The sequence below is a fragment of the Hesperophylax consimilis genome, chromosome 6, assembly GCF_061612785.1.
Source record: "Hesperophylax consimilis isolate HC1 chromosome 6, BYU_Hcon_1.0, whole genome shotgun sequence".
NCBI classification, from domain to species: domain Eukaryota; kingdom Metazoa; phylum Arthropoda; class Insecta; order Trichoptera; family Limnephilidae; genus Hesperophylax; species Hesperophylax consimilis.
Genome location: NC_142841.1, coordinates 9,079,278 through 9,105,085, shown reverse-complemented (window position 1 = coordinate 9,105,085; position 25,808 = coordinate 9,079,278). Strand labels below are relative to the sequence as shown.

At 34.1% G+C, this 25,808-nt stretch overlaps 1 protein-coding gene across 2 annotated transcripts in view; it reads left to right on the top strand.

The window, feature by feature from the left end:
* Amph (amphiphysin) overlaps window positions 1–25,808 on the top strand; it is a 115,741-nt gene that overhangs the window by 86,152 nt on the left and 3,781 nt on the right. Inside the window, exons 2-7 of one of the 2 annotated variants that reach the window (XM_089632380.1) lie at window positions 18,276–18,411; window positions 19,131–19,321; window positions 20,983–21,087; window positions 21,869–22,039; window positions 23,600–23,798; window positions 25,401–25,649. In XM_089632380.1, coding sequence (XP_089488506.1) covers window positions 18,276–18,411; window positions 19,131–19,321; window positions 20,983–21,087; window positions 21,869–22,039; window positions 23,600–23,798; window positions 25,401–25,649 — 1,051 coding nt within the window. The remainder of the gene's footprint in view (window positions 1–18,275; window positions 18,412–19,130; window positions 19,322–20,982; window positions 21,088–21,868; window positions 22,040–23,599; window positions 23,799–25,400; window positions 25,650–25,808) is intronic. The other variant, XM_089632381.1, reaches the window with a different exon arrangement.

The window sequence follows — 25,808 nt, the reverse complement described above, 5'->3', positions numbered from 1 at the left end:
TATAAGCCAATAATTAACTGCTTCCCAATTTCCTTTAGCATTAAGGGCAAACTTAAAATTATCCATAAACTGCCCGTTTGTAGATGGCGCTAGTTTAATTACTCTAGGAAAATCATACTTTTTGATAGTTGTGCTCCAAAATATTAAGAGGACTTGTTTGTTTGCGCCTGTACATACAATATATAAATGTGAATACATCATTTTGTCCGTATAAAAACTCAATTCTTTAACGTAAGGCACACAACTTGCAAACATGTTTTTTATTAAATTAAATTAGCTTCATCTGTAAACTAGCAATTACCCTTAATAATATTTTAATTGCTGAAACCTCGGTTTTTAAACGTTTCATGGAAAATGTGGAACTTAGCTAAAATAATAACCCTCCAATTTTCTTTTTCGATGAAACTAATCATGATAATGTTTTAAAAATATTATTTATTCTGTACTGATTGTCTGCGGTATAATCTAATATGGATCTCGAACATCAGATAAGGAAACGATTTATCAGTGGTCTTTTATAATAATAGACGCTAAGGTGAGATGGTCCTGCCGTTGGCGTTGGTTATTGGTTTGCTGCTAGGGAAACTTGTTTTTAATATTCGCGTAAATTGCGACCATAAATGTCCGCGATCGACTGGTTTTGCTGCAGAAAGAACACTAATACATCTTCGACATTTCACTTAAATTAATCACAATACAAGATATTGGATATGTATTTTTCAAATACAAAGAAACTGCACAAAATTTTTGTAAAGAATTTCAAAAGAATTTTTAAAAGGACGATTTAGTACAAGAAAAGCATTAAAACTTGGCTTAAGGCGAAGCTTAATGCCAAATCACTATTTTGATTAATCTTTATAACGAATTGGTGGACATTATGAAAACCAAAAAATATGCTTCAGTTAAATTGAAGATTTTCCTATCGCTTCGCTTGAGTAGAATACAAATAAAATCATAAATATAAATGCAAACTACTACAAAAAATATGTTTTCAATAGAAATGTATGAAAGCTAGAAGAAAATTTTTTGCTTGAAATCGAACGTTTCTAGACTCCGTTTGTCAAGCGATTTTAATGCCTATTACCTACGATATAAGGTAGGTATACCAAGAATATACACATTTTGGCTTGTAGCTTCCTCTTAATGAACCCGCAGAAAACTTATACAAATATTATAGTACAAGCGTATTTACTGGCGGCAACGCGAAAATTGTATTCGAATATGCCCGTATCCAGTACAGCCAGTAGAGGATACCTAATCGCCCACTGTTAAATCAAATTAGTAAAATGATTAATACGAAAGGTACCTAACGTATTTTGAAAGAACACTTCGAGAAAAGTTAACATTTTCTGATATGTTTATTTATAACTCTAGCCACTCTACCATGCCCTCTGATTTTAGTTCTTATTTTGAACTAAACACAACCTTGATATTATTTGAAAAAATGACTATCATCTGAAAAAATTATTATTATCAACCTTCTGGAAAACTTGTTGGCTATGATCTTAGAATACTGCGAGTCGTCAGTGTCAAAGCTAATACTAATAACTTAACCACAGTCGTATATTTTCTAGCGGAACTAATCGTTTTCATTTTTCCCATTCATAATTAATTCTGTTGTGGTGTCTCGTGTTTGCTTAATAATTTGATTTTCCACTTAACCAAGCACAAGGGAATAATGATGCAATTAAATAATATGGTTATAGCGAAAATGAAAAGACGTCTTTTGGCCAAACAGGAGTGTCTACCTACTGTTAATTATATACCCATCTAGATTTAATGTTTGACGAAATTAGACAATCGAAAGTATGAATAGACAGTACAAAATACCAACGTGCCAGACAATTTCTAAATAATATGTATGGAAACTTATTCAGAGAGATAGTGAAACTATCAATTGGATACTAAACACTTTAGGAGGCACAAGCAGCTATTGGAAGTCAAAAATACTGAAAGCAGTACAAAGGTGATGAAGATGAAGGCGAAGCTTAATGCTAAATCACTATTTTGATTAATCTTTACAACGAATTGGTGTACATTATGAATACCAAAAAATATGCTTTAGATAAATTGAAGGTTTTCCTATCGTTTCGCTTGAATAGAATACAAATAAAAAAATAAATTACTCAATAAAAAATATAAATGTGATTTTAACAAAAAACAGTTCTTCAATAGAAATGTATGAACGCGTAAAGCAAACAACTTTAAAAAAAATACAGTATTATAGCTAAGATTATTTGTGACAGTTTCACTTGATTAACTTTTTGCTTTCTTATAAAATTATTTACAAAATAAATAAAAAACAATTTTTTTGCTTGAAATCGAAAGTTTCTAAGATTAAGACTTAGATTATTTGTGACAGTTTCACTTGATTAACTTTTTGCTTTCTTATAAAATTATTTACAAAATAAATAAAAAACAATTTTTTTGCTTGAAATCGAAAGTTTCTAGACTCCATTTGTCAAGCGATTTTAATGCATAGTACCTACAATATAAGGTATACCAAGAATATACACATTTTTGGCTTTTAGCTTCCTCTTAAGAAGCATCTATAAATTTATTGTATTATATTGCATTGATAGGAACATGGCTCTGATATCTGGGAGTCACATTGTGGAACCAGAAAACATGTCCTGGTAGATGTGTAATATATCGAAACTAGTTATAAATATTATATGTATAGATTTTATTTAAATTTTGTAAAATATAGTAAAGTGGTGTACACAAATTAGCAATAAGAGACTATAAAAGGCAAGAAAGTCTAGGAAGAATCAAGGAGAGGCTATTAGAAGCTAGAATAAATGGATAGAAAAATGCGCCGTTCTCCATACGACCCTTATCACAAATCGTAACATGCTTTACCTTCAGTTTCCTAGAGAGGTCAATGATGTCAGATATTTTAGGGTTTGCGCAGCCAATATCTCACTCCAAACACAAACAGTGCCGGATTTACCGATAAGCCTTTAGGCTCAACCACTGAGACCCAACTTACACTCGTTAGTCTGCCAACGAACAATAGCGCCCCTACTATGTGTAGCTTGCAGACCAAATTGAAGGTGAATCTGGCGCTGACTATAATAGATATTACCTATGCATTGCCACTAACAAAAAATTACGCTTGATATCTGTGTCATCTGTCTTTAACAATATCATTAAGTCTGTCACTTCAATCTCAAACTACTTGTTTATAATGTCTCAGAAATTAGACAACATTCTTGACATGTTCTTGAGTACTTCCTTGTGAGCCAAGTTATTTTATGGTGTGTTTTATAATACGTAATGACAATGACATCCACAATTATTAATATTTACCCACTATATTTTTGTTTACTGCTACGTGGGTGTCAATGAATGCGGATGCGATCAACCTGATTTGACTGATTTCCACCAATGTGAACAGTCCGTAATATTAAGAGCCCCAGTCCAACTTTAATTGTATTCTATGTATCTAATTTGCAGTCAGATTTATGACAATTTTAAAGAGGAGTAGCTGTTGGTAAATATTTTGTAATACTTCCCAAGACGTTGCCAAAAGTCGAGATTTCTTTATATTTATTCAGCTCAGCGAATCTTGTATTGTTATCTTTTTGTGTTGCTTTTCATACGTACTTTTTGTTGTTTCTACTTCTTACATATATGACCGTCACGCGACAGCTAAAAACTTTTTTTTTCTGCAACATGTAATCGAGAATGAACATTGTAACGTGAAAAAATTATTGTGAATCATATTATAAATTCATATCGGAAAGTTCTTGACAGCTCATAGAGAGATGTATTATTTCTAACAACGTTTTTTTATACTAATAACTTGTCACAACAACAAATTAATTACTAACATGTACACGTGCGGATAGCCAGGGAAAACAAAAAAGAATGTTTAAACCAGTTAATAAAAGGCCACCAAGAAGAGCACGAGATTGAATGGTATTTTAATCGTTTAATTTATTTAAATAGTAGTAATTTGTTAATTTGTCTTTAAATAGTCTACATAAATATACACTAGAATTAATTTTTTTTTGCATCTTTTATTGATAAAATACGAGTAGCTAGATACCTTACTAATTTTCACAATTTTGAGTTAAACCTAGTACGTTATTTTGTAGTAATAGTACGTTGACAACCTCTGCACATTCTTTCTTAAACACTGAGAAAATTGAGTATTGCTAATTTATTATGAATCTCTTCAAATTATTTGTAATCCGATTGAAAACTGGATTGTAGGCCCTTAACGAATTGATGGGTTTCCTATTAAACTTTTAATAAAACAGGAATGTATTATCACGATGTTGGAACACAAATCAAAATATTTTCGCATTTCGTCATTATATATTCATATATCAAGGCAAATGCAGGTGCATGAGCAAGTGTTCCGATATATTAGGATTTTATCAAAAGTTTATCAGAAAACTGCCTATAATCCCGTTTATAACCGGATTACGAATAAATTGAAGAGATTTTGAAAATGTTTGCCTGTACAACATTTGATAAATGCACTCAAACAGATCCGAATTATCTGACACAATAAATGTGTTAAATTGAGATAATTAGAATCAAAGTGCAGAGGAAATAAGTGGAAGGTACGAGTATGCTTTAAAAGGCTTATTTAGTTGACTAGTTAATGCACGATCTTTGTTGATAATCCAGTATGTACTCAATATTTTTTAATTTGTTTAGGTTTTCGTAATTGTCTTGTTTTGTCAGGGAGGTAATTAAATATTTTAGTCGCAATGTATAATTTTTTTTGTCCAAATGTAGTTTATTGTTTAAGGTATTTGTAAGAATTTTTGTTTTTGTGCCGCGTGCTTTTAGTATTTTAAATTGAGCCGCTATCAATAACAACCCTTACGTAGAGATGGCGATAAGGTTTAAATTCCCGCTTAACACCATCCGCCTGTTTTGATTTATGCAAGAAAAAAACATGGCCAAAAAGTGCCTTTTATTTTATTTGTGGATGTTCAGGCACAAATATTTAATTTTTTTTCGATAATTTTATAAATAACTTAATTTGCCACATTATACAATAAAATCATAACCGAAAATGAGTTCGTAAGTAGGAGATTTTGAACTTTAAAGCAGTTTTCGTATGCCTTTACATTATTTTTTTCTGGGCTTATAAAAAGACTTATCTAAAAAATACTCCATTATTTCAAAGGCCAAGATGTATTCTACTTGCAGTATTTAATTAAAGCATCTGAAAGATTTCTAGGCGACCAAATTTTCAAACCAAAAACACATAATTTTGCATTACTACGTATGGCATCGCCTTAAGTGAGTTAAAATTGTTTTTGTATAAATTTGTCGAACAAATTTGTAGTACTTGAAAATTTTTGAATACATCTACTTTCCTTGCTTTTTTTATTAACTCTAATAATACTTTTAGGCCTTCGGTAATTTATTAGATAATTAATTCGCACGCCACTGTAGGTTTGACATGGGTGGCCTATGCCAAAATAAAGATTATTGGAAGGACAGGAAGAAGGTCTTACAGTAATTGTAATAGCAATGGCTAGACTAAATCTCACCAAGAACACATAATACTTTACAAGGTCGCCCTTGCTCGAAAGTTATTATAAATTCTAATCGCTCTCCTTTGGAGGTCACCAAAAATAATATTTCTCCAACACAAAATACTACATTCTTGTCAGTTTTCACTTTGAGTGAATATTTTTAAAACCACAAAAATTAGTGCAAAATAATGTTGAAATTTGTATCTATAGTAAATAAAAAAGTAAATAAACATCAAGTTTGTTTACGATATATTTATTTTGATAAGATCTGTTTTGGTCTTTTAACGTCTACTCAAGTGTCAGAGTGCTCAAATACTGATAGCAATAATTTCCTGATAAAGTCCTTGACACACGTGTAAATATATCTTCTATTAGATTGTATGTCGTTGAACGATAAAGATTATCAATCTTGTCACCGGATTACTTACTGCGCTTACGAATAAGCATTTCTTACTACTTACAGAGAACAGTTTTATTTTTTATTTTAGTAAATTTGTTTCTATGGTAAATTTTGAACGTGGTGTATGTAAATATAATGTTAATATTTCTCTGTCCAAAAGATGTACTCAAACTGAGAGTTACCAGTATATTTTGGCTTATCGCCAGTAAGTAGCATTTATGTTTGACAGTGGAGTATTCATATATGTTTTTTTTAGTTTAAGTAAAACACTTTTTTAATAAAGTTTTTGTGCATTGTAAACTGTTTAAAAAAAATTATGTCGGTGTTTTAATAGGAACTTTAAAAATTGTTTTTAGTACTCCTTTTTGGGCTGAGTTGAGCGGCTCTGTGTTAGTGCTCAAAGCAGACCCCATACAGTTAACCCGTACTATTTTATTTGTGATTGATACAAAGCGTAGTATATATTTTTTAATATCGTTTATATTTCCATTAATGTTTCCAGTTTCCAACCTCCTTTATTTCCATGAATGAATCAATGAATATTTTACATAGGTTTTTCGTAGGAAAGATAGATGTTAGAGAAGATAATTTATTGGCTTTCATTCTGTTTGGAAATCTCATTGAATGCAATGGTCGGTTGCTCTGGTCTTGAGATTATAGAATTGAAGAAACGGACGACCTAAACTAGTGCCCCAAAACGTCTGCATTTGAAACATCTCATAACTAAAGCTACCGTTGTATCTAAACCTACTACATAATGAAATCAAATTGCTCCTTAATTTATCTTTTATGCGTCCATTTTTGCAAACATTACTAAACAATATGTGTAATTTCGGTTGTGTATACGTAATATGCCGTTCTTACAATAGTTGGTGGTGTAAATGGTCAATGCAGTTGATTGGGGTTCGATTCTCGACCGTGACAATTTTTTATATTTATTTTTAAAAGTACTTTTTTATATCCCATTTGTTGTTTTTTTTATATACCACTCTCCATGATTTTCCACTAGTATTTTGCGTTATTGCCAATTAAAAATACAACAGTTGTTGTAACAAACTCCTCGTACATAGTTATTTCGTCGGTGCACCGTGTCTACATTTTCATGTTTCGTTGTTTATGCGACTCTATTTGCGAGTCTCCTTTTCCCACTGCAGAGAACTTTTGGCCACAGCGCCAAATTTCATTAAGTCTTTATAGCCCTCTGTGTGGCCTCGGCCAGAAGTGTTCCCCAGAAGTACTTCACGTTGTTGCGCAGGCGGCTTTTTTTACCAAATAAAATTGCGGCTTTTTATTCGTCCAATCAACAAAATAACGTTTTCAGTCATTAGTCATTACATACCCATTAACCATTGGATAACCAAAACCTCTGCCATAGGTCACCCAAAGTGGTTCGTTACATTTGGTGATTTAGCAGGGGTGCCCGGGTTCATCGAGTGACGTGTGTTCAGGATGCGCCTGCCCAACGGCTGTGTGGCGTGCCAGATCGGGAAAGGCTGGTTTGGGGAGACCCTTAGACCTCTCAAACTGGTCTCTCTTGACCCATCGCTTTGCGCCGCAGCGGGAGGGTTAAAGCATTCGTCCGTCACTCATGAACACACTGATCCCTAGATTCCTATCCACCCTTCATACCTTTTTCCTTCCCAGAACTTCCTCTCCTTCCTTTCCTTTATAAGACCCTCCACACACATCCCGAAAGACGGCATAGGCGATGTAAAAAATATATTTTTTTAAATCGGGAACTTGGATGAGCTTATAGGTTAATTCCGTAAAAATATATAGTATTTTTCGAAATGTATTCTATTCGGTGACTGGATAAATCATCACAGTGATAATTCATCACATCTTTAAAAAGTTATATAAAGTCATGGAAAGTGATGAAACAAAAAATTTATTAACTGGGTTAAGTAGGTTAGGTTAGGTTAAAAAAAAAAAATTTCATCGTTTCTAAAGACTTTATACAACTATTTAAAAGTGTGTTGAATTGTCACTGTGTTGAGTTATCATGGATCCATTCTATTCAATAGTCGCTTACCAACTAAAATCTTCGTGAGTTCTTATATGGTTTATAATTCCTGAATATACAGGTGATGATGTAAATTTATTAATCAAGATGTACCTCGTGACCTTTGGGCCAACCTGTGATAAATTCTTAGAAGTGATAATAATTTATATTCATAAGTAATATTCCGCATTATGATTTTGAACTTTGGCCATGATGCCTACATCGCAACATAACGGTTTGTCAAATAAGTTATCGCCGTTACTTTAAGATGTAATTTACATGTTTAGGTAGGCGACACATTACGCTGTACGCATCATGGCTTGACCTATTTCAGCATATCACTCGCCATACACTGCCAATGAGAATGTATGGCGAGCGATTTTCTGAAATAGGCCAAGCCACTAAAATATAGCGTGGTCCATCACATGCATCTCTAATCAAAAGCTTTCTATCGCTTTCGAATAAATTATGTAGGTACCAATTTATGATTCCTTTTATTATGCTGTTTATACATCCACCCAAGCGAAACCTTTAAATCACTTATTTGTTATTCGTTTTATCACCTGCAGTCTGTTTGATTTTCTTGCATTTAATTTGCGTTTTTCCGTGAATGGATTACTTACTCTTGATGTACTTATACTTTCCATAAGCACTGCGGCAGTGTGACTTCTCGCTGCCTGGAGACATAATAATATATAATATGTACATACAAAGCTACTGCAGTACTGCACCTCTGTCGGTGAAAGATTATTATAGTCATCGATTCGCCGATGAATAACGAATGATAAACCTCATAACCGTAATGGCGAACCTAGGTAGAAGTGGTTTTAGCACGTTTTTCGAACGAATAAGAACATTATTTTATGCTTTATCAATCGGACAATATATACACTATAGATATCCCACTAAGTCATGATTCATAAGATTTTGACGCATTCCCAGAGTGGAAGATACTCTCAGTATCACCCTGGTGTAAGAACACCATTCAGAATTGAAACGTTGCTTGAAATGGCTTTGGCCGTGTTTGGTGACCAGATCTGAATAGTCAGGAACTTCCACACCTTCCCTTTCCCTATCTCCTCCCCTCCACTTCCTCACACTCACAACATACACCAATTGGGAATGTCATGGTCTCTCTGATGGTTGGGAGCAGTTAAGACTTCTGTGCAGCTTAAGAAAAGCATAATAAATTGAAAATAACGTTCTTTAAGAACTTTTGTATATTGTTTAACTATAATCGGAAGGCGGAAAAATGAGTTTTCAAACTCGAAGCCAGGGGTAGTAAAACTGGAAAAATTATAAAGCTGTTTTGTATTCTATTTTGCTATTTTGTTTGTAAAGCGTCATAAAGAGCATACTTACCCTTGCCATAGGTAAACCCAAGTGGTTCGCTGCATTTGGTGACTTAGCTGGGGTGCCCGTGTTCATGGGGTAAGATTTGTTTAGGTCTTGGTGGCGAATGTGTTTGCCCACCTACTGCGTGGCGAGTCGGATCGGGAAAGACTGGTTGAGTGAGATCTTTTGAATTCTCCAACCGGACTCTCTCTCGACCAATCGCCTTGAACCACAGTGGGAGGGATGGATTGATACGTCCGTCACTCCTGGAAACATTGACACCACTCATACCTTTTTCCTTCCCAGAACTCTCTCTCTCTCTCTCTCTCTCTCTCTCTCTCTCTCTCTCTCTCTCTCTCTCTCTCTCTCTCTCTCTCTCTCTCTCTCTCTCTCTCTCTCTCTCTCTCTCTCTCTCTCTCTCTCTCTCTCTCTCTCTCTCTCTCTCTCTCTCTCTCTCTCTCTCTCTCTCTCTCTCTCTCTCTCTCTCTCTCTCTCTCTCTCTCTCTCTCTCTCTCTCTCTCTCTCTCTCTCTCTCTCTCTCTCTCTCTCTCTCTCTCTCCTTCGTTTCCCTAAAAAGACCGTCCACACACAGAAGACATAGGCCCGTAGGCATTTTTTTTCCCTCATGGCCTCCTGTGTGGAGCATTATTCTTTATAAATCTTTGCTGTCGTTTTGGGAACGAAAACGTTTCTTAGTCATTGCATTTATAAAACAAAATTAATGTCAATGTTGCTGACAGAATTGATCCGTTTATTTTTATGCTCACTCATAATAGCGGCATTTTATGATTCCGCAAACATAGACTTGTTTACATATCTCATCAAATTCTTCTGTTTGACCTCATGCATATCTGTTTGACCGTATGCATAATATGTATCTCTTTTCATCAAATCTAGACCTTCAATCAAATGAATGTGATATAGGTGCACACGAAGTTACTTGGTGCCAGCGAAGGGGTCACGGTGTGCCTGAATAGCCTTATAATAGGTCCCAATTGAGTCACAATGGATCTTAACTGAGGCACTTGGCTCACGAAGTCGTGCCTTTGACAAATACCATTTCCAGTGAAGTTCAGTGTGAGTCTCTCAATATGAGACGCAGCATTCTACAGTGATTTGATGAGCGTATGATTGACTAGGAAAGATTGCATGATGCGGCATCCATAGAGTAATGGTGTACATATTCGTGTACAGTGTGTCATACTTGCGAGAAACGTCTGCGCGGCCTTTTTCTTACAAACCTTAAATTTGCATTTGAGGCCAAAATAACCAGCCAATTTTAATTATTTTTTTTAATCAAAAGGTACGGCAAATATCTATTACGGATATAAGCTTTTTTATTGTAACTTATGGGGAACAAAAAAAATGCTATTTATTGTTTTATGTGCAACTTTGGGCAATTTTTTGTGAGTGGTAATTATAAAAAAAAAATCAAACCCAGCCTACTATGTAAATATAAATTTGAAAATAAAGCATCGTAAAAGAAGCGTTTTTGGGGTTGAAATTTTAATTTAAATACCACAAATTTGTGTGCCAGAGTAAATCCGTCGTTTGTAATTTAAATTTAAGCTCATCGAAATGCTTTTTTTAATCATATATTTTTCATCGTGTTTACATAGTTGGTAGAGCAAAGTATTTTTGTTTTAATAATTATCATTAACTCACAAATAATTGTCTCTGAAATCATGTATAATCTGATTCTTTAATGGCCTATATTTTATGATTTAAAAGACAAATTAGTAAAATAGCTCACATCCATACTAGATATTTGCAATACCTTTTGGATAAAAGCGATATTATTTGTTTTGGTATTCGTCCAGCTCAAAATTCACCGTGTTTTACCAAAACCTACTAGATTACAAGGCCCCGGGACACTCATTCAAATCAGCCTCCTAACTTCGTTTTAATTTTTTTTTTTCATTTATCCCATTTATTAAAACATCTTAATTTAAAAAAATATATGAAAATACATTTTTTGGAGGTTCCCATACAAGTTAAGAGACTGATTTGATTTGATCCCGGCCTTGTGAAATAGGAGGTTTTGGTTTCACGCATATGCCGTGAAAACCCTGAACATTTTTACTATTCTATTTTATGGATCATTTACAAATGGTTATATATTTACAAAGAACATTGATGCATAAAAATTGTTCCATGATAACTCATCAAAATGAAAATTCAACTCACCTCTGAAAAGAGATATTAAGGACGGCTTGTTTCGGAGAATTTGAACAATTCTTCAAAATTCAAAGTTAATTATCAAGTTCTGTTATTATTTCAATTCTTTCAAGAAACTAGCCTATAATGATATAAATAACAGAACTTGAATAGGTCTTTCACAGAACCCGAATATGAACTTTAAAGTTTGATGAATTGGTCAAATTCTCCGGAACAACCCCTCCTAAGTTATTAAAAGAGATGAAAAAGCTAACATCTAAACCTTACCTACGTTTCCTATTTAACCTAGTTTTGTTTCATCACTTCTCATGACTTGTCTTTTTGATGAGTTATCCGGCTACCCATTAGGATATATTTAATTATTTAGTTTTAATGTGTTACTGACGAGAGGGCTTTTTGAAAGTACGCAATTCGAAATCTATTGCTGGTACTCTGTGGCCTCTATTTTAAATTGAAGATATAATCGTTGTTTTCTCGTGTGAATAACGTAGTTTTCTTGGAGAAATTTTAATCCGTTATTATTTCATGGTTTTGGTCATGGTTCTTCAATGATGATATTTTACATCTCATCTTTTTACCGGCAACCTTTAAGCCATTTAAAATTTAAAATAGCTTCTTGTGTTGAGTAATCTTAAACGGGATTTAATTGGAAGATTAATTTTATGGCGAGCGAACCTATTAATTCTCAATTAACGTAACGAATGTAAGTAAGTACACACATAATTTGAATATATTCCTACCTAATCTAACATTCATTTTTACAAAAATAAAAATTGTGTAATGTCTGCTTTGTATAAGGAACTCCCGAGGAACCTCGAGTGCTACCTCTTCACTCAAGTATCGCGCAGTTGTTGATTGGCTTATTATTGATTATTTCATTGAGAAAACTTACCGATAAAAATATTGCTAATTTGTTAAGAATCTCTCCAAATTATTCGTATTCCTGTTAAAAATGGGATTGTAAGCCATTAACGAATGAATTGATAGGTATCCTGATAAACTTTTAGTAAAATACCAATGTTTTGTCACGATGTCCGAAAAACGTCTGTAAAAATCCTAACATTTTTGCATTTCGTCATGATATATTATTACGACAAACGCAAATGGGTTAACACGTGTTCCGATATTATTATGAATTTGCTAACACTCGACTTGCAGTCCTGTTTTTAACATGATAACTTTGATTTGAAGAGTTTTATAATAAATCAGCATTTCTAATTTTTCTCCGTGCTTTAATGATTTAAAAATATTCCTACCTAATCAAACAGTAATTTTTACATAAATGAAAATTGTGTAATATCTGTATACTGTAGCCTGAGGGACCCTGAGTGCTACCTCTTCATTGAAGTATCGCGCGGTTGTTGCTTGGCTTATTATTTATTGTTGTACTTGCTGTCGACTCAGGCGAGCGCGTCTACTAGATTAGCTTCGTCCAGTATACAACGCACGTGAGCCACTCTCAACTAGCAAATAAATAATATATAAAGTAATGTAATGCCATGTAAAGTGTATGAAAACATTTGTAACTACAGGGTTTTCCAATAATAGGTGTTATTTTGACATTCAATCGTAAAAGATCAATGGTTTCGTTGCTTGTGTGGCACGTAGCAGTAAACGTTGTCCAGATCAATACCATCCAATTCCGGCCATAAAAAAATCATTAATCATCTATCGATAGCGCAATCCTTCACCGTAACTGTTGCTCCAGCCTCATTTTCGAAAAAGTAAGGTCCAATGACTCCGCTGGACCATAAACCGCACCAAACATTCACACGTTGAGGATAGAGAGGCTTTTCAACAATAACTCTTGGGTTTTCCGAGCCCCAGATGCGACAATTTTGCTTGTTGACGAAGCCACCGAGGTGGAAATGGGCCTCATCACTCAAGATGATTTGCATTTGATTCACTCAAGTGAATTTTAATAATTTCAATGCGTTGTTGAAGTGTGTATCGTTCCATTTTTATTAATGGCGTAGTTTCTACTTGTCAAATGTCAAAAAATGACAGCTTCAAAAGTAACATCTACCGAAATAGCGGGTTATTATAAAACCCTGTATAATAATATACTCTAAAAGCCCAGCTACACTACTCGCGAAGTTGATCGAAGTTGACCGAATACGATAGTGTGGGCACGAACTTCACTTCGCTTCGGGCAACTTCGCTTCGCTTCGCCCGACTTCCGATTGTTGTCGGTAAATGCGCCCGAGTCAAAGGACTCGAAGCGTTACTCGCGAAGTTGCACGAGTGTGTGGGCACGCACTTCGAACTTCGGCTAACTTCGTCGAGGACTTCGTCGAAGCGTCGAAGCGAGTAGTGTAGCTGACACTTAACATTTCGGTTAATGTTCATCTGTTGCTTGATACTTGTGCCTAGTAGCTCATGCATCGCACGCATCTCGGAGTCTGGACGAAGCTATTCTCGCTCTCTGGTCCTCTTTTCTTGAAGGGTGTATGTAGACCAGTCTTATTACAAATCTGAAGATCTGCATAACAAAACTTTTTTTCCCAACGTTACTTTGTCATTTTAATCGGGGTTATCGTTAAAAAAACATCACGTTTATCTAGCGCGACCTTATTCCACAGCAAGTAGGCCTATTTCCCGACGATCAGAAGCCCAACAAGTTGTGACACACATAACTATGCAGTATGTGTTGTAGGTACCGACACTCTGTATCAGTGATCACCCAAGGAATTTACCCTTTGACAGTACCAGATGTAGTCAGGTTGAATTGTTGTGCAGATAATTGGCCTACAATAAATTATTACACATACTACAGTGTAATTCCTGCCATTCTAAACCGAAGATAGTATTCCATTCTGCTTTTAAAATTGCCGAAATAAAGATAAGAATATATTTGAAGATGATTTTATGAATTCTGATCGACAAAAGTGACGAAAAGATAATTAGGTCCCAATGGCCGAGTTGGTTGAGGTGTCGCCTCGGTAATACATAAATCCTGGATTCGGTTCTCAGTTGTAACCGTTACCTTTTTTTCTGTGTCTTGTTCTGTTTCATGTTTTGTTTAGATTTATTAGTATTATCTTATTCTTCATTGATTGATAAATATATGGTTTCACGATATTATGTCTAATTATTTTAATTCCTTTTCCCAAAAAGGTTCTAGGTTATAGATGGTTATAGACGTGATCAATCGCAGACTTTCGACGGTTGATTGTGTTAATGACGAAAACCTAGTACTAAGTCATAGGTACCTACCTAGTTATATTGGGAACCTCGAAATAGAAACGCTGTCACAATGAAGATGATTACAATAACTACACCCAGATCGATGTTCGCCTACCCCTGGTTGCAACAATCCCACATATTTAGTTATTTTTTAATTTAAATATTGAAGACAATATTAATGATTTCTAAACAAAAATCTGAAACAGAAAAATCAGAAAAGGAAACGGTCACATCTGGGACTCGAACCCAGGACCCTTGTCTTTCCGGGACAGTGCTAAAATGATGTTTTATATAATGCTTTAATGTTTTCGTTGATTTTAAAATTATCTTTCTCGGCAAAGAGTATTGGTCGCTTAAGAATGGGTGGATGTGATTGCCCAATTTCGGAAGAAAGATCACTTTTCTCCCCAAATTTATGTGCATATTAATGTTTAACTTTAAATAAACATTCTTTTTTGAATATTTTTGTTAGCAATAGTAATTTGACAACCTACCAATTTTCATTTTTGCGGCATGGCATCACTGGACATAGATCAAACTTGCTCGGCTCCTCGGCTCGGTCCCTCAGCGTGTGTGAGCCCCTTATTTGCACCATGTCCAAATGGTTCGGGGCCACATGGCTCTGCCGTGTGTGTCCAACTTTGGATTATTGACTCGCGCTTAGTAAATGCTTAGAACTGTTGGAATATTTTTATCTGTTCTCAGTACCTGTCTACCTATTTCTGCTTCGTGTGAACATGTATATAAATTTTATGATTATTAATGTTTGTTTTGATGAATCTTCTAAACATCGCTACTTTATTGATAACTCAACATTTGGACGCGTATCAAAAATACATGATTGTTTTTATTTTTTTAAATTTTGATAACCTGCCATGTATTTTCTCTGTACTACCTACGTATGTTTTCCGCTTTCGTTGATCACAGTAGATATCTATTATATTAACTAGCATGAATTTAATTGCTGATTTACAGTGCTGTTCGTATATGACGTAGGCAGTCAAAGGCTTCCGCGCTTAAATTCTTCGTGCCATCCGACCGACCCAACCTACACGACCTACACTACACTTCACACACAGGCAACATCCACCCGCGCGTTCTTATTTCAAAATCAGAACTATTCGTAGGAGCTAAAGTTTAAAACCGAACTTCTCCCACCCGTACATTCGAATTTCAAAATCAAATGCTCCTACCCGTGTATTAAAATTTGAAAATCTAATGTCTCCCATCAATTCATTAAAATTTGATAATCGAACGTCTCCTAATTCTTCCATTAGTTTTAATTATTTTTTAAAGTACCTACCCGTATTAGAATTATTTATTCGTGATGACGTTAAAAAACGAAATGATTCCATGGGACGTTCGATTTTTTAAATTAAATTTATTATTCGGCTGCATTCAAAACAAAGTATTTCCCGCCGCGCTGCGAATCTCGAAGCGAACAAAGATGGCGTCACCGCCCAACTTGGGCGGCTGTCGAGACCATCCTTATAAGGATGCCACTAAACCTGCCGCCCACCGTTAAGTTTTCACATTTAAACCTTCCAGGTTCGACGGCTCGGCGACCTCGTTCCAGCGCTCATTTTGAGATGTCGACGGAATATATTACATATTATTTCTATGGAGATTATTTGAGTTGAAGACCGGTAGAGGTAGCTCATTGGGTCAGACGACTAATATCATTCAACTGGGCTGGCGCCTACTGATTACTTACTTGTATGGTCATAATCGAATGCTTATCATTCTGGTTTAGAGTAAATAATTTATTGATCAGACAAATATACATTACTAACTCCTTACAGACACTTCGATTATAGAAATCAACCTTCAATGAATGGTTAAAAAATTTAATAATAATTTATTTTTAATTCTCTACATTTTAATTTTTAGGTATGCCATAAAATAACTATATTACTTATGATATATTCTGTCTATATTCTATAAATGTATCGACTCTGGTTTGGTAAAACCCTTCAAGCCACAAAATGAAAACTTTACAGGAGACGATAAAGACGAATTATTTACAAATTAATACGAAATTGATTACTTATGTTTCAAAATTTCGATGTAACGTATTGCAATTCCATTCATAATTTTGAAAGAATTGAAGGTTAAGTAATTTTATCTAGGTTTTTTTCGAAATAACCAAAAAAAATATACGCATAAATTTACTTTATGTTTTAAAAATGCCTAAATCAGCAAAAATACATTTCCATATTATAAGACTATTCTATAATATGAAACCACTGAAAGGTAACATTACCATAAATGTGGCTTGAAAGGTTTTACCAGTTTATGTTAGTTTGATCAATATATAGCTATTTTCATATCATTTATTAAATATAAAAATATAATATAAAATATTTTTTTTATTGCTTCTATGTTTATTATTTTCGTGCATACGATGTTGCAGAATTTAATCGTAATTTTCGTTTCCCTTTTTAAAATCTCGAGGTTTTCACTTCCTTTTTCGATTATGTTTGCTACATTTGCTAAGAATTTAATCTGCTTTTGCTTTCTGACTCATCCTTATCCCACACAAAATTCTTACCGATATTTTTATTTTTGCTCTCGAAAAGTATCGGTCCTCAGTGACAATAATAATTAGATAAGTAGGTACCTGGGCCATTAGTTTAATGTGGCATTAATTAGCATGAATGCAACATTTTTGCAACGCTACCTACTTGTTTTTAATTACTCTATTGTTTACCACATGACAGTAATGGCATTACCTTTCCAGGCACGATATTTAAACATAGTTTTTATTTTTACATTCTGCTTTACGGTTTTGTACTTAGTAAGTAGATTTTTAAAAAGTTTTTTTTTTCTCAAATCAAAATCTGTATAATGTTTACGTAATATATGTAAAGGGCGTGTTTGTTACTTTTTTAGCAAAGACTGTCAATTAAAACTAGTATTGTTATGTCAGATGTCACCTTCTTAAAGTTTTAATATATATTTTTTTAATGGTTATATTTTTGTAATTAATCAAAATTATCTGTGATAACGGCCAAAATGGTACCTACTAGCGAATGACTGAACTAGATTATTTATTTTCCACATCTAACAATAATATCTAGGGTAGCAATGCCCCCGATTGCTGACAAATCTGTAACTACAAAGAATTACAACTATTCATCAAGCTGATATTGTGATGAAGCCATTTATTTAAAGAGAAGCTACATTGTACCTACCTAATCAGTGTCTCACCAGTACAGGTGTGACAATAACAAATCGTTTATGAACAGATGTATTTGTATTTACCTTTTACTCATTCTTATTTGTTATTTACTTCTACATATTTATCTTATTCATGTTGTTACTATTTTTGTTATTATCATTTTGTTATTATTATGTATTTAAACATCCATGTATGTAAATTCTTGGGCACCATGCCTGTTTTATGTACTGAAATAAAAATAAATAAGTAATAGTTTCACCAAAAACAAAAGACTGTTCCCTAACGTTGTCTGGAATGAAATGAGGCGTGACAAGCCACCAACGAACGCTAGCGAACTACAAATAAATCACGTCCTTTCTCTTGCTGCACACCTTTTGAAGTCTAGCTATTCTGCCTCTGAAGTTAGACCAGCCATGATGATGTTCAACCTTCGATAATACAATATTATTTCACTGGTTCTAATGGAGTGTTTTCTTTATTTTCCAGATCCTACAAAACCTGGGGAAGGTAGACCGAACAGCTGACGACATATTCGACGAGCACCTGCAGAACTTCACCCGGCAGCAAAATACCGCCACCAGACTGCAGAAGGAGTTCAATAACTACATAAGATGCATCAGAGGTAACCTACTATCACTTCTTCCTGTTCTACTTAGAGAGCTTTATTCCATTGAAGGTAGTCAACTTCCCGAATAGCAGTGTCTTGGGATTTTATTGTGCTCGAGGACTAAAATTAACAAAAGCCTAAATGTTTAGTTTGTGAAGTAGTTCTATAACAAGAGCGCAACACAAATATATGATACATTTCTACAATTACGTTTAAGAGAGTTAAAATCAGTTTCTTTTTGTCACCTATATCTTTAGTTGCCTTTGTCACAATTAAATTAACCTTTACGTACCTTATGGTAAAAATGACATATTGTGTCACTTAAAATTATTTTTGCCCTTTCCAGTAACACTCGAATATTAGCTAGATAGGTACTACCTACCGTTTTAACAGGACATCGCTCATCTTCACAGCGCCCTTGAGGTGATTTTGCACAAAAACGGTGCTATACAAATCATCCAGATTATTATTATTATTAATAATAATATTATTATCGCCTGGCAGCCTAATCATTAAGAATTGCAATACCGTAAAATTAGTTAATGAAATTGATTTTTTTTAAATGCAGATCATTTACCCAATACTTTTTATAGCATTACCTTATTTATAGAGTATGTGATGTAAAAAAAAAAGTAAATATAGGACAAAACTCTCGTTTGGGGGAGGTTAAGAAAATTTAATTTGTTTTACCAATGTGAAATAATTAACGAAACACATAATTTAAAATGTTCCAGCCGTCCAGACAGCATCCAAGTCCTTGATGGAGGCCATCACAGAGGTGTACGAGAGCAGCTGGACCGGCCACGAGATGCTGTACGCGCAGGCCCAGAACATGGAGATGCTGTGGCAGGACTTCTCACACAAGCTCGGGGACCAGGTCCTCATCCCCCTCAACACCTACCAGGGACAGTTCCCTGAGACTAGGGTTAGTTCATTCTTGCCTCCCAACCAACTTACATCAATTAATTCGTGTAGTGTCAACAAAAATACTTCCTTGTGATAATTGAAGAAACTCCAACATGTTTGATGATCACCGAATCCAGGATCAGCTCCATTTTCAATAATTATTATTATTATTGTTGGATTATTACATAGCAGTTATAACAATGTGTATCTTGACGACTAGATTTTTAGTTTGTCAAGATACGACAAAAAATAAGAAATGTTTGTAAAATAAAAGTGTAAAACTGATCTTGAAGCGATCAAATTTGTAAAATGGTTAAGGCAGTATTTTTCGCATGTCCCCCGTGACATAGCGCTCCGAAAGAGGAAAGATTCACTATGCTATGAGGTTCCTGGATTTTTGTATGTAAAAATAACTATACAAAAATGATTACATAAATTCGTTAAAAAACGGCATTTTAAATATCTCCTCAGTGGTAGCATATCGCAAATAGTTTTTATTTAACTACCGCCGAGGAGATGTACAAGTTAAAAATAGGTATTAGTAACATTTAGTAAATTATAATTTGTTAGTAAAATTTGTATACCTACAGAAAAATCTGAACATCGTACCGCTCGGCAGAGGTACGTGCGCGATACTGTACCGATACCTTTCGGGGTCAGAATTTTTGGGCAATTTTGGCCGAAACGGGATGCAAATGAGCAGTGGCGGGGAGTGAGGAATTTAACAGTGGCGTGGAGTTGGCACATTTTATAAATGTAAACATATTTTGACAAAATGAAAAAATGTGGCCAACAACGTCCGTTACATTAAGAATTTTATGTAAATGTACATGGAGGTATATAAGAGTGGTAAATAGATCTCATACAGCATCTGAGACTCTCGATCGTGCTAGGTGACACTCAATACCTTTATCGGTCCACTACAAGGGTGTTGAAATGGATGGAATTAATTACGGGTGGTAATCGGTTAGACATTAGAACAGAAGGCACACCACGATTCTTCACGTAGAAGGCAACAACACTAATGCAGCAAATAACTCACCAATTACATACTCTCGCGCGATCATAACATATACCCATATTTAGAAATTACCACAAATTTTTCATGATTCTTTGCTAACATACAAATTTATTTTATAAAAAAAAATGGCATGGTGTAAATTAATTTAAAAAAACTTACACTTAATTTTTCATTATAAGTAATTTGAGCCCTGTTTCAAAATTTCTCTTCATCTCCACACATTTCCTTCCTTTTTATTATTATTACATATTACTCATGCCTACATTTATTAGTTAAGATTAAGAACCATGTGTTTGTCTAAATAAATAAATATTAACTTACTTTCAGGCTATAAATGACTTCTTTCCTAAAGATGTAACCACAACGATCCCATCTACATGGACGTGCCAAAGATCGTAGAGATAATTTTTTGCAACTAATTTGTAAATCATAATTTTTAAGGCCTGCTACCTTTCGATTGTTGCAATTTTCCCATTCAACCACAATCAATTGCATGCCCACAGTTTATTTTATTACGGTGTCATCAGTTCATTATCCTTGACATGAATGTCAACGATGTGGGTGTACTTTCTCTATCTACCAAAGAACTTTGTTCAATTTTTTGTTTCAGTGTTTTAAACGAACCTATGTGTGTTGAATTATCATTTTTATGATTACAGAAAAAGATTGACAAACGAGGACGCAAATTAGTGGACTATGATGGACAGAGACACAGCTTCCAAGGACTCCAGGCAAATGCAGCCAAAAGAAGGGATGATGTTAAGGTAAACTTCATTTATACTTTCAAAGTCAATCAATTAGAGTGTAGAATATTTTCTTACTTCTTGGGAAAGAATTCAGGAAAAAAATAAAAACAATTTTGAGAAAAAATATATAACACGTATTGTACCCATCTCTAATAGGTACACAACCTGTCTACCTATTAGAAAGTGCAGGTTTTAATAAATAATTTATAGTTGTGAGTTGTGAGGCATTTTTCATAGGTCTAACCAAAAATGTCCATATTGCAACCATACTGTTACAGAATTATATAATTCACCGTTTTATTGCAATGATCAAAAATAATTTTCGTCACTTTTGTGCAAAATTTTGTATATTTTGAGTTCAATAACTTAGTCATCCAATACGTCTGTCTCGACACAGGTATATCCTAGTGAGACAGACATCGAAGAAAAACACACCTGTAAAAATATATTGATATATATATTGATAATAAAACAAATAAAATAAAAAAGTTATCAGTTATCTGAATTAGAGTGGTGTTTTGATTCACAATGTTAAATTATTTCATTTCAACTTGTATGTAATTCGGTAGAAATATCAGAATTAGATTTTTACAATTACATTATATTCATAATACATGACACAAATAAACATGTATAATTTAATACATTTTATGCATTTCCTTGGGAATTTGACTCATAACCTCAGCATTATGAAATAATATTTATTTAATCATTTTACCTCAAAGGTTATAAATACCACAATATTTGTATATTTCGATGTCATTGTGAACTTCTTTTAATATCGCAACCACTTTTCCAGATAACCCGTGGCCGAGAGCAACTGGAGGAAGCCAAACGAACCTACGAGATCCTCAACTCGGAACTGCACGATGAACTGCCGGCGCTGTATGACTCCCGTGTTCTGTTCCTTGTCACAAATCTGCAGACACTCTTCGCCGCTGAACAGCTCTTCCATTCCGAGACTGGAAAGGTAGAATTAGATCATTAGTCCTATATACCTATAGAACATAACTATCACTTGGAGATCCTCAAATTCTGGCTGAAAAGACTTGTGTATGAACCTTGAGTCTAGTCCTAAGATACAATACTTATCATTTGTCCATGCAAAATAAATTAACTTATTGACTATTCAAATACACTCTTCTGGGTCGAAAGTCAAGTGCACTGACTAAGAACTAAGCTAATATGCTAAGAACTTGGACACAAATCACTTATTGTTCTTATAGAATAAAAAAAATCAATCCATGTAAAACAAACTTTTTTACTACAATACATCTTATTAAAAGGACCCAAAAACAAAAAAAATAAAATTAGTTTGACTAAGGATTGAACCTTCCTACGCAGGAACTATAGTCGACAAATCTACCACCCTCGCCAAATGCCGATCGGGTATATTAACTGCTGTAATGTCATTTGATTTATGCCTATATGTCCATCTACCCGTGTACGTAATTCCCACCAAAAGTTGATAGAAGACATTGTCATCGACAACAAGTAAATCTGCCGAGTGTCAGGTCGATTGAATGTTGGGAAGTGGGTTAATTTCCGCTTTCAAGATTTGCATTCATTCATTACCGAAAACAAAAGTGAAAGTCAAATAGATGTATTTGAAATTACTCAACACTCATTATAAACTATCTTGCTTGTTACTTATTGACTTGTATCTTAAATGATAACAATATGGAGACAATCTGTTTTAATCCTTACAATGCCCTAGAGCTGATGTATGGGTTTTTTTAGAATCTACTTAAGTAGATACTTATAATAATATAAACTTACGACATTTTTAAATGTTCTGTTTACAAACAAAAGAAATTATCATAATGCCGTATATATTAACACATTTCTAAGTAAAATCACTAGCTGGAGTCCCCGCCATTTCCCAGGCTTTACACTGAGTTTTTCCAAATCAGATGCACACAGAAATTTTCCTCATACTTCGAGCATCATCGGTGTGCAAAATTTCATCAAAAGTATAAAAATTCTGCTTTAACTTCTCCCTTTGTGTTACAACATATCCTTAAGGAAATTTTCAATAAATCATTTCTCTGAATATATCTAGCTATTCTGGGGAAACTACTTAAGATAGATTATATATTATTTTTATAAATATATAAATACATCATCTGGTAAGACGACACAATTTACAAAAACATCATTTTGCAAAATAACAAGTTATTACGAAAATAGAATATAATTTAGTGCCGGCACACAAAGATTTAAGGGGTAGAAAAGGTGATGGGGATGGTTTTTTGGAAATCTCATGTAGACACTGACCTTCCTCTTGTTTTGAAGGTCAAGTTTGCGAAATTTCATCAATCTCCGAATAAAACTGTAGTTTTGAATAAAAATCAAATCCACTCTACCCTCCCGCCACAGACACTCTTCTTTATATAAATAGATTTAAAAAAGAGATCTTTCTAGAATTTCTAGAGTTTTGTTCAGATTAAATTATTTTAATTCTTTTTCCCGTCTTTCCTGTAATAAAATACCAAAGTGTATTCCTACCGTTCATCATGTCTGTTTGCAGGTATATTCGGAACTGGAAGCCATTGTGGACAAGCTGGCCACTGACAGCCAGCGAGGATCCTACTCCATCAAGAAGCCCATCCTCGGCACACTCCCCAAGCAGATCAACAACATATCTCCCCCCTCCTCCCCCAACAAGTCCAACACCCTCAACTCGCTAAACGGAAACGGAAACGCCACGCCCACAAACACCATACAACGTAAGTCTCAAATTCAACCAACAAATATGTCGCTAATTATTTCATTTCTATTTATGTATTTATAATATTATCCTTCTCCTCTTACTAGTCCATAACAAAACATTAAATAACCAAATTTGTAAAAAGGATTTCGAGACATCCTTCAAATAATGTTGTGAATCTGTCATTTTAAATTCTTCCTAATCTAATTAAAATTTTGAACTGGTGTTATCTGCTGCTAGTTTATGTTTCCAAAGTACTCTAAGTAATGAATTGCTTATTAGTGTAGAATTATTCAATTACACTCCCTACATTCCTATTTAGCACAAATAAGCTCCTTTTAAAAATTCATCATTCCTAAACACTTCATTCATTCCTTATTTTACTTTTATTAAATTCATATTGGGATGGTTGCAGAGTGATTTTTCTCTACATTCCGTTTTCTCTTTCATTTACTGTTTTCGTGTTGCAGATTATGGTAAAAATATACAGTCTTATATTTATTAGCTTTTTCATATATCATTTTGTTGGGTTCATTGGGATAAACAAACGACACACAACACCGACTTCAATTAAAAACTTGCTTTTGTATCTTAAATTAAAAATTTAACAAAGAGAACTTTCCCATGGACTGCCAAAACTTTCTGATCATAAAAAAGGAATCGTGCCTCTTTCCAAGTATAATTTTGATTATTTGGCATATCTTAATATGTATCGGATTACAATTCGAGTTCTCTTGGTTCTAGATTGCCAGCATATTTTCCTTTATTTATTCTGTGAAAAAACACTTCTAAGTCTGAGTTTTAGTAGAGAATTCTTATACAATTGGATAAATTATTTCTACTCATGTACAGATTATACTGTGAATTTTTCACATATAAAAAAGGATTATGTAAAATAAGACTTATACAAAAGTTTAAATTAATAGTTGAAACTAATGAAGGTTCAAGCAAATAGTGGTCGCCCCAATATAATAATTATTTTTAGAAAGCGGTGCATTTTTTTTTAAAGTTTCAATTTCATATTAATTGCACTACAGCTATATCAATTAGAATAGCAAAAATGACTACTGATTTTTTTATTATTAGAGTGCTGCATGTGGTAAGAGATGGGAGAATGACAAAATAATAATAATAAATGCTTTATTATCGTCCTTTCTTTTGTATCAAATAGAGATAATGATATCCTTACTTGGATCTCCCGTGCTCTCCGTCATCTCCGAAAACATTACATTAAAATATCAAAAATGCCTCCTTACCATTAAAAGGCCCTGTAAATTTTATTTAAAAATGTAATACTTAGTTTAACATAAGTTTTTGAACATGTTTTTTCCCCTTAAAATCTTTATTCAAACAGTATTTTCGTGGTCTTGTTAGTAAGGTGATGATATTGTATACTGTGGATTTTTTAAATAATTTAAATAGGTTTTTGTGTAGCACTGGGACTTAATTGTATATCAGTGCTCTAAAGATTGTGAAATCCTTCAGATTTCATACAAATGATTTGTCCTTGTGCTCAGCAAGTTTCGGCAGTCGTCTAACCTCATAATACCATCTGTACTCGTGTGCCATGAGTGTCGTGTTCTTTTGTTTGTGGAATGGCTTTATTGTTCCCTTTCCGCAGCCGCATGGGGTGACAACTCACCCTCCACTCCGGAAAAATCTTCCCCCGTGGCCGAGAAACACTCTCCGCCTGACTCCCCTCTGTCTCTGGAGCCCAAGACACTGGAGCCAGAGGAGGTGGCCCCGCCCAGCCCCGTCCCCACGCCCGTCACTTCCACTACACCTATTGTCAACGGAAACGGAACTCACAAACCTCCACCGCAGGAAAATAATAACAAAAATGTAGAGGAACTTTATGATATCCCTGTTGGTAAGTACTCCCTGATGTCCGTTCTGACATACTTTTATAAAAAAGTATGTACATACTTTCAATCATGTAAATACCTGCACTGTGTTCTCTATCATCTATCAGGTTCTTGAATGTTCTAGGTTGGGTTTCATTATTTGCTTGATTGATGGCTTATTTTCA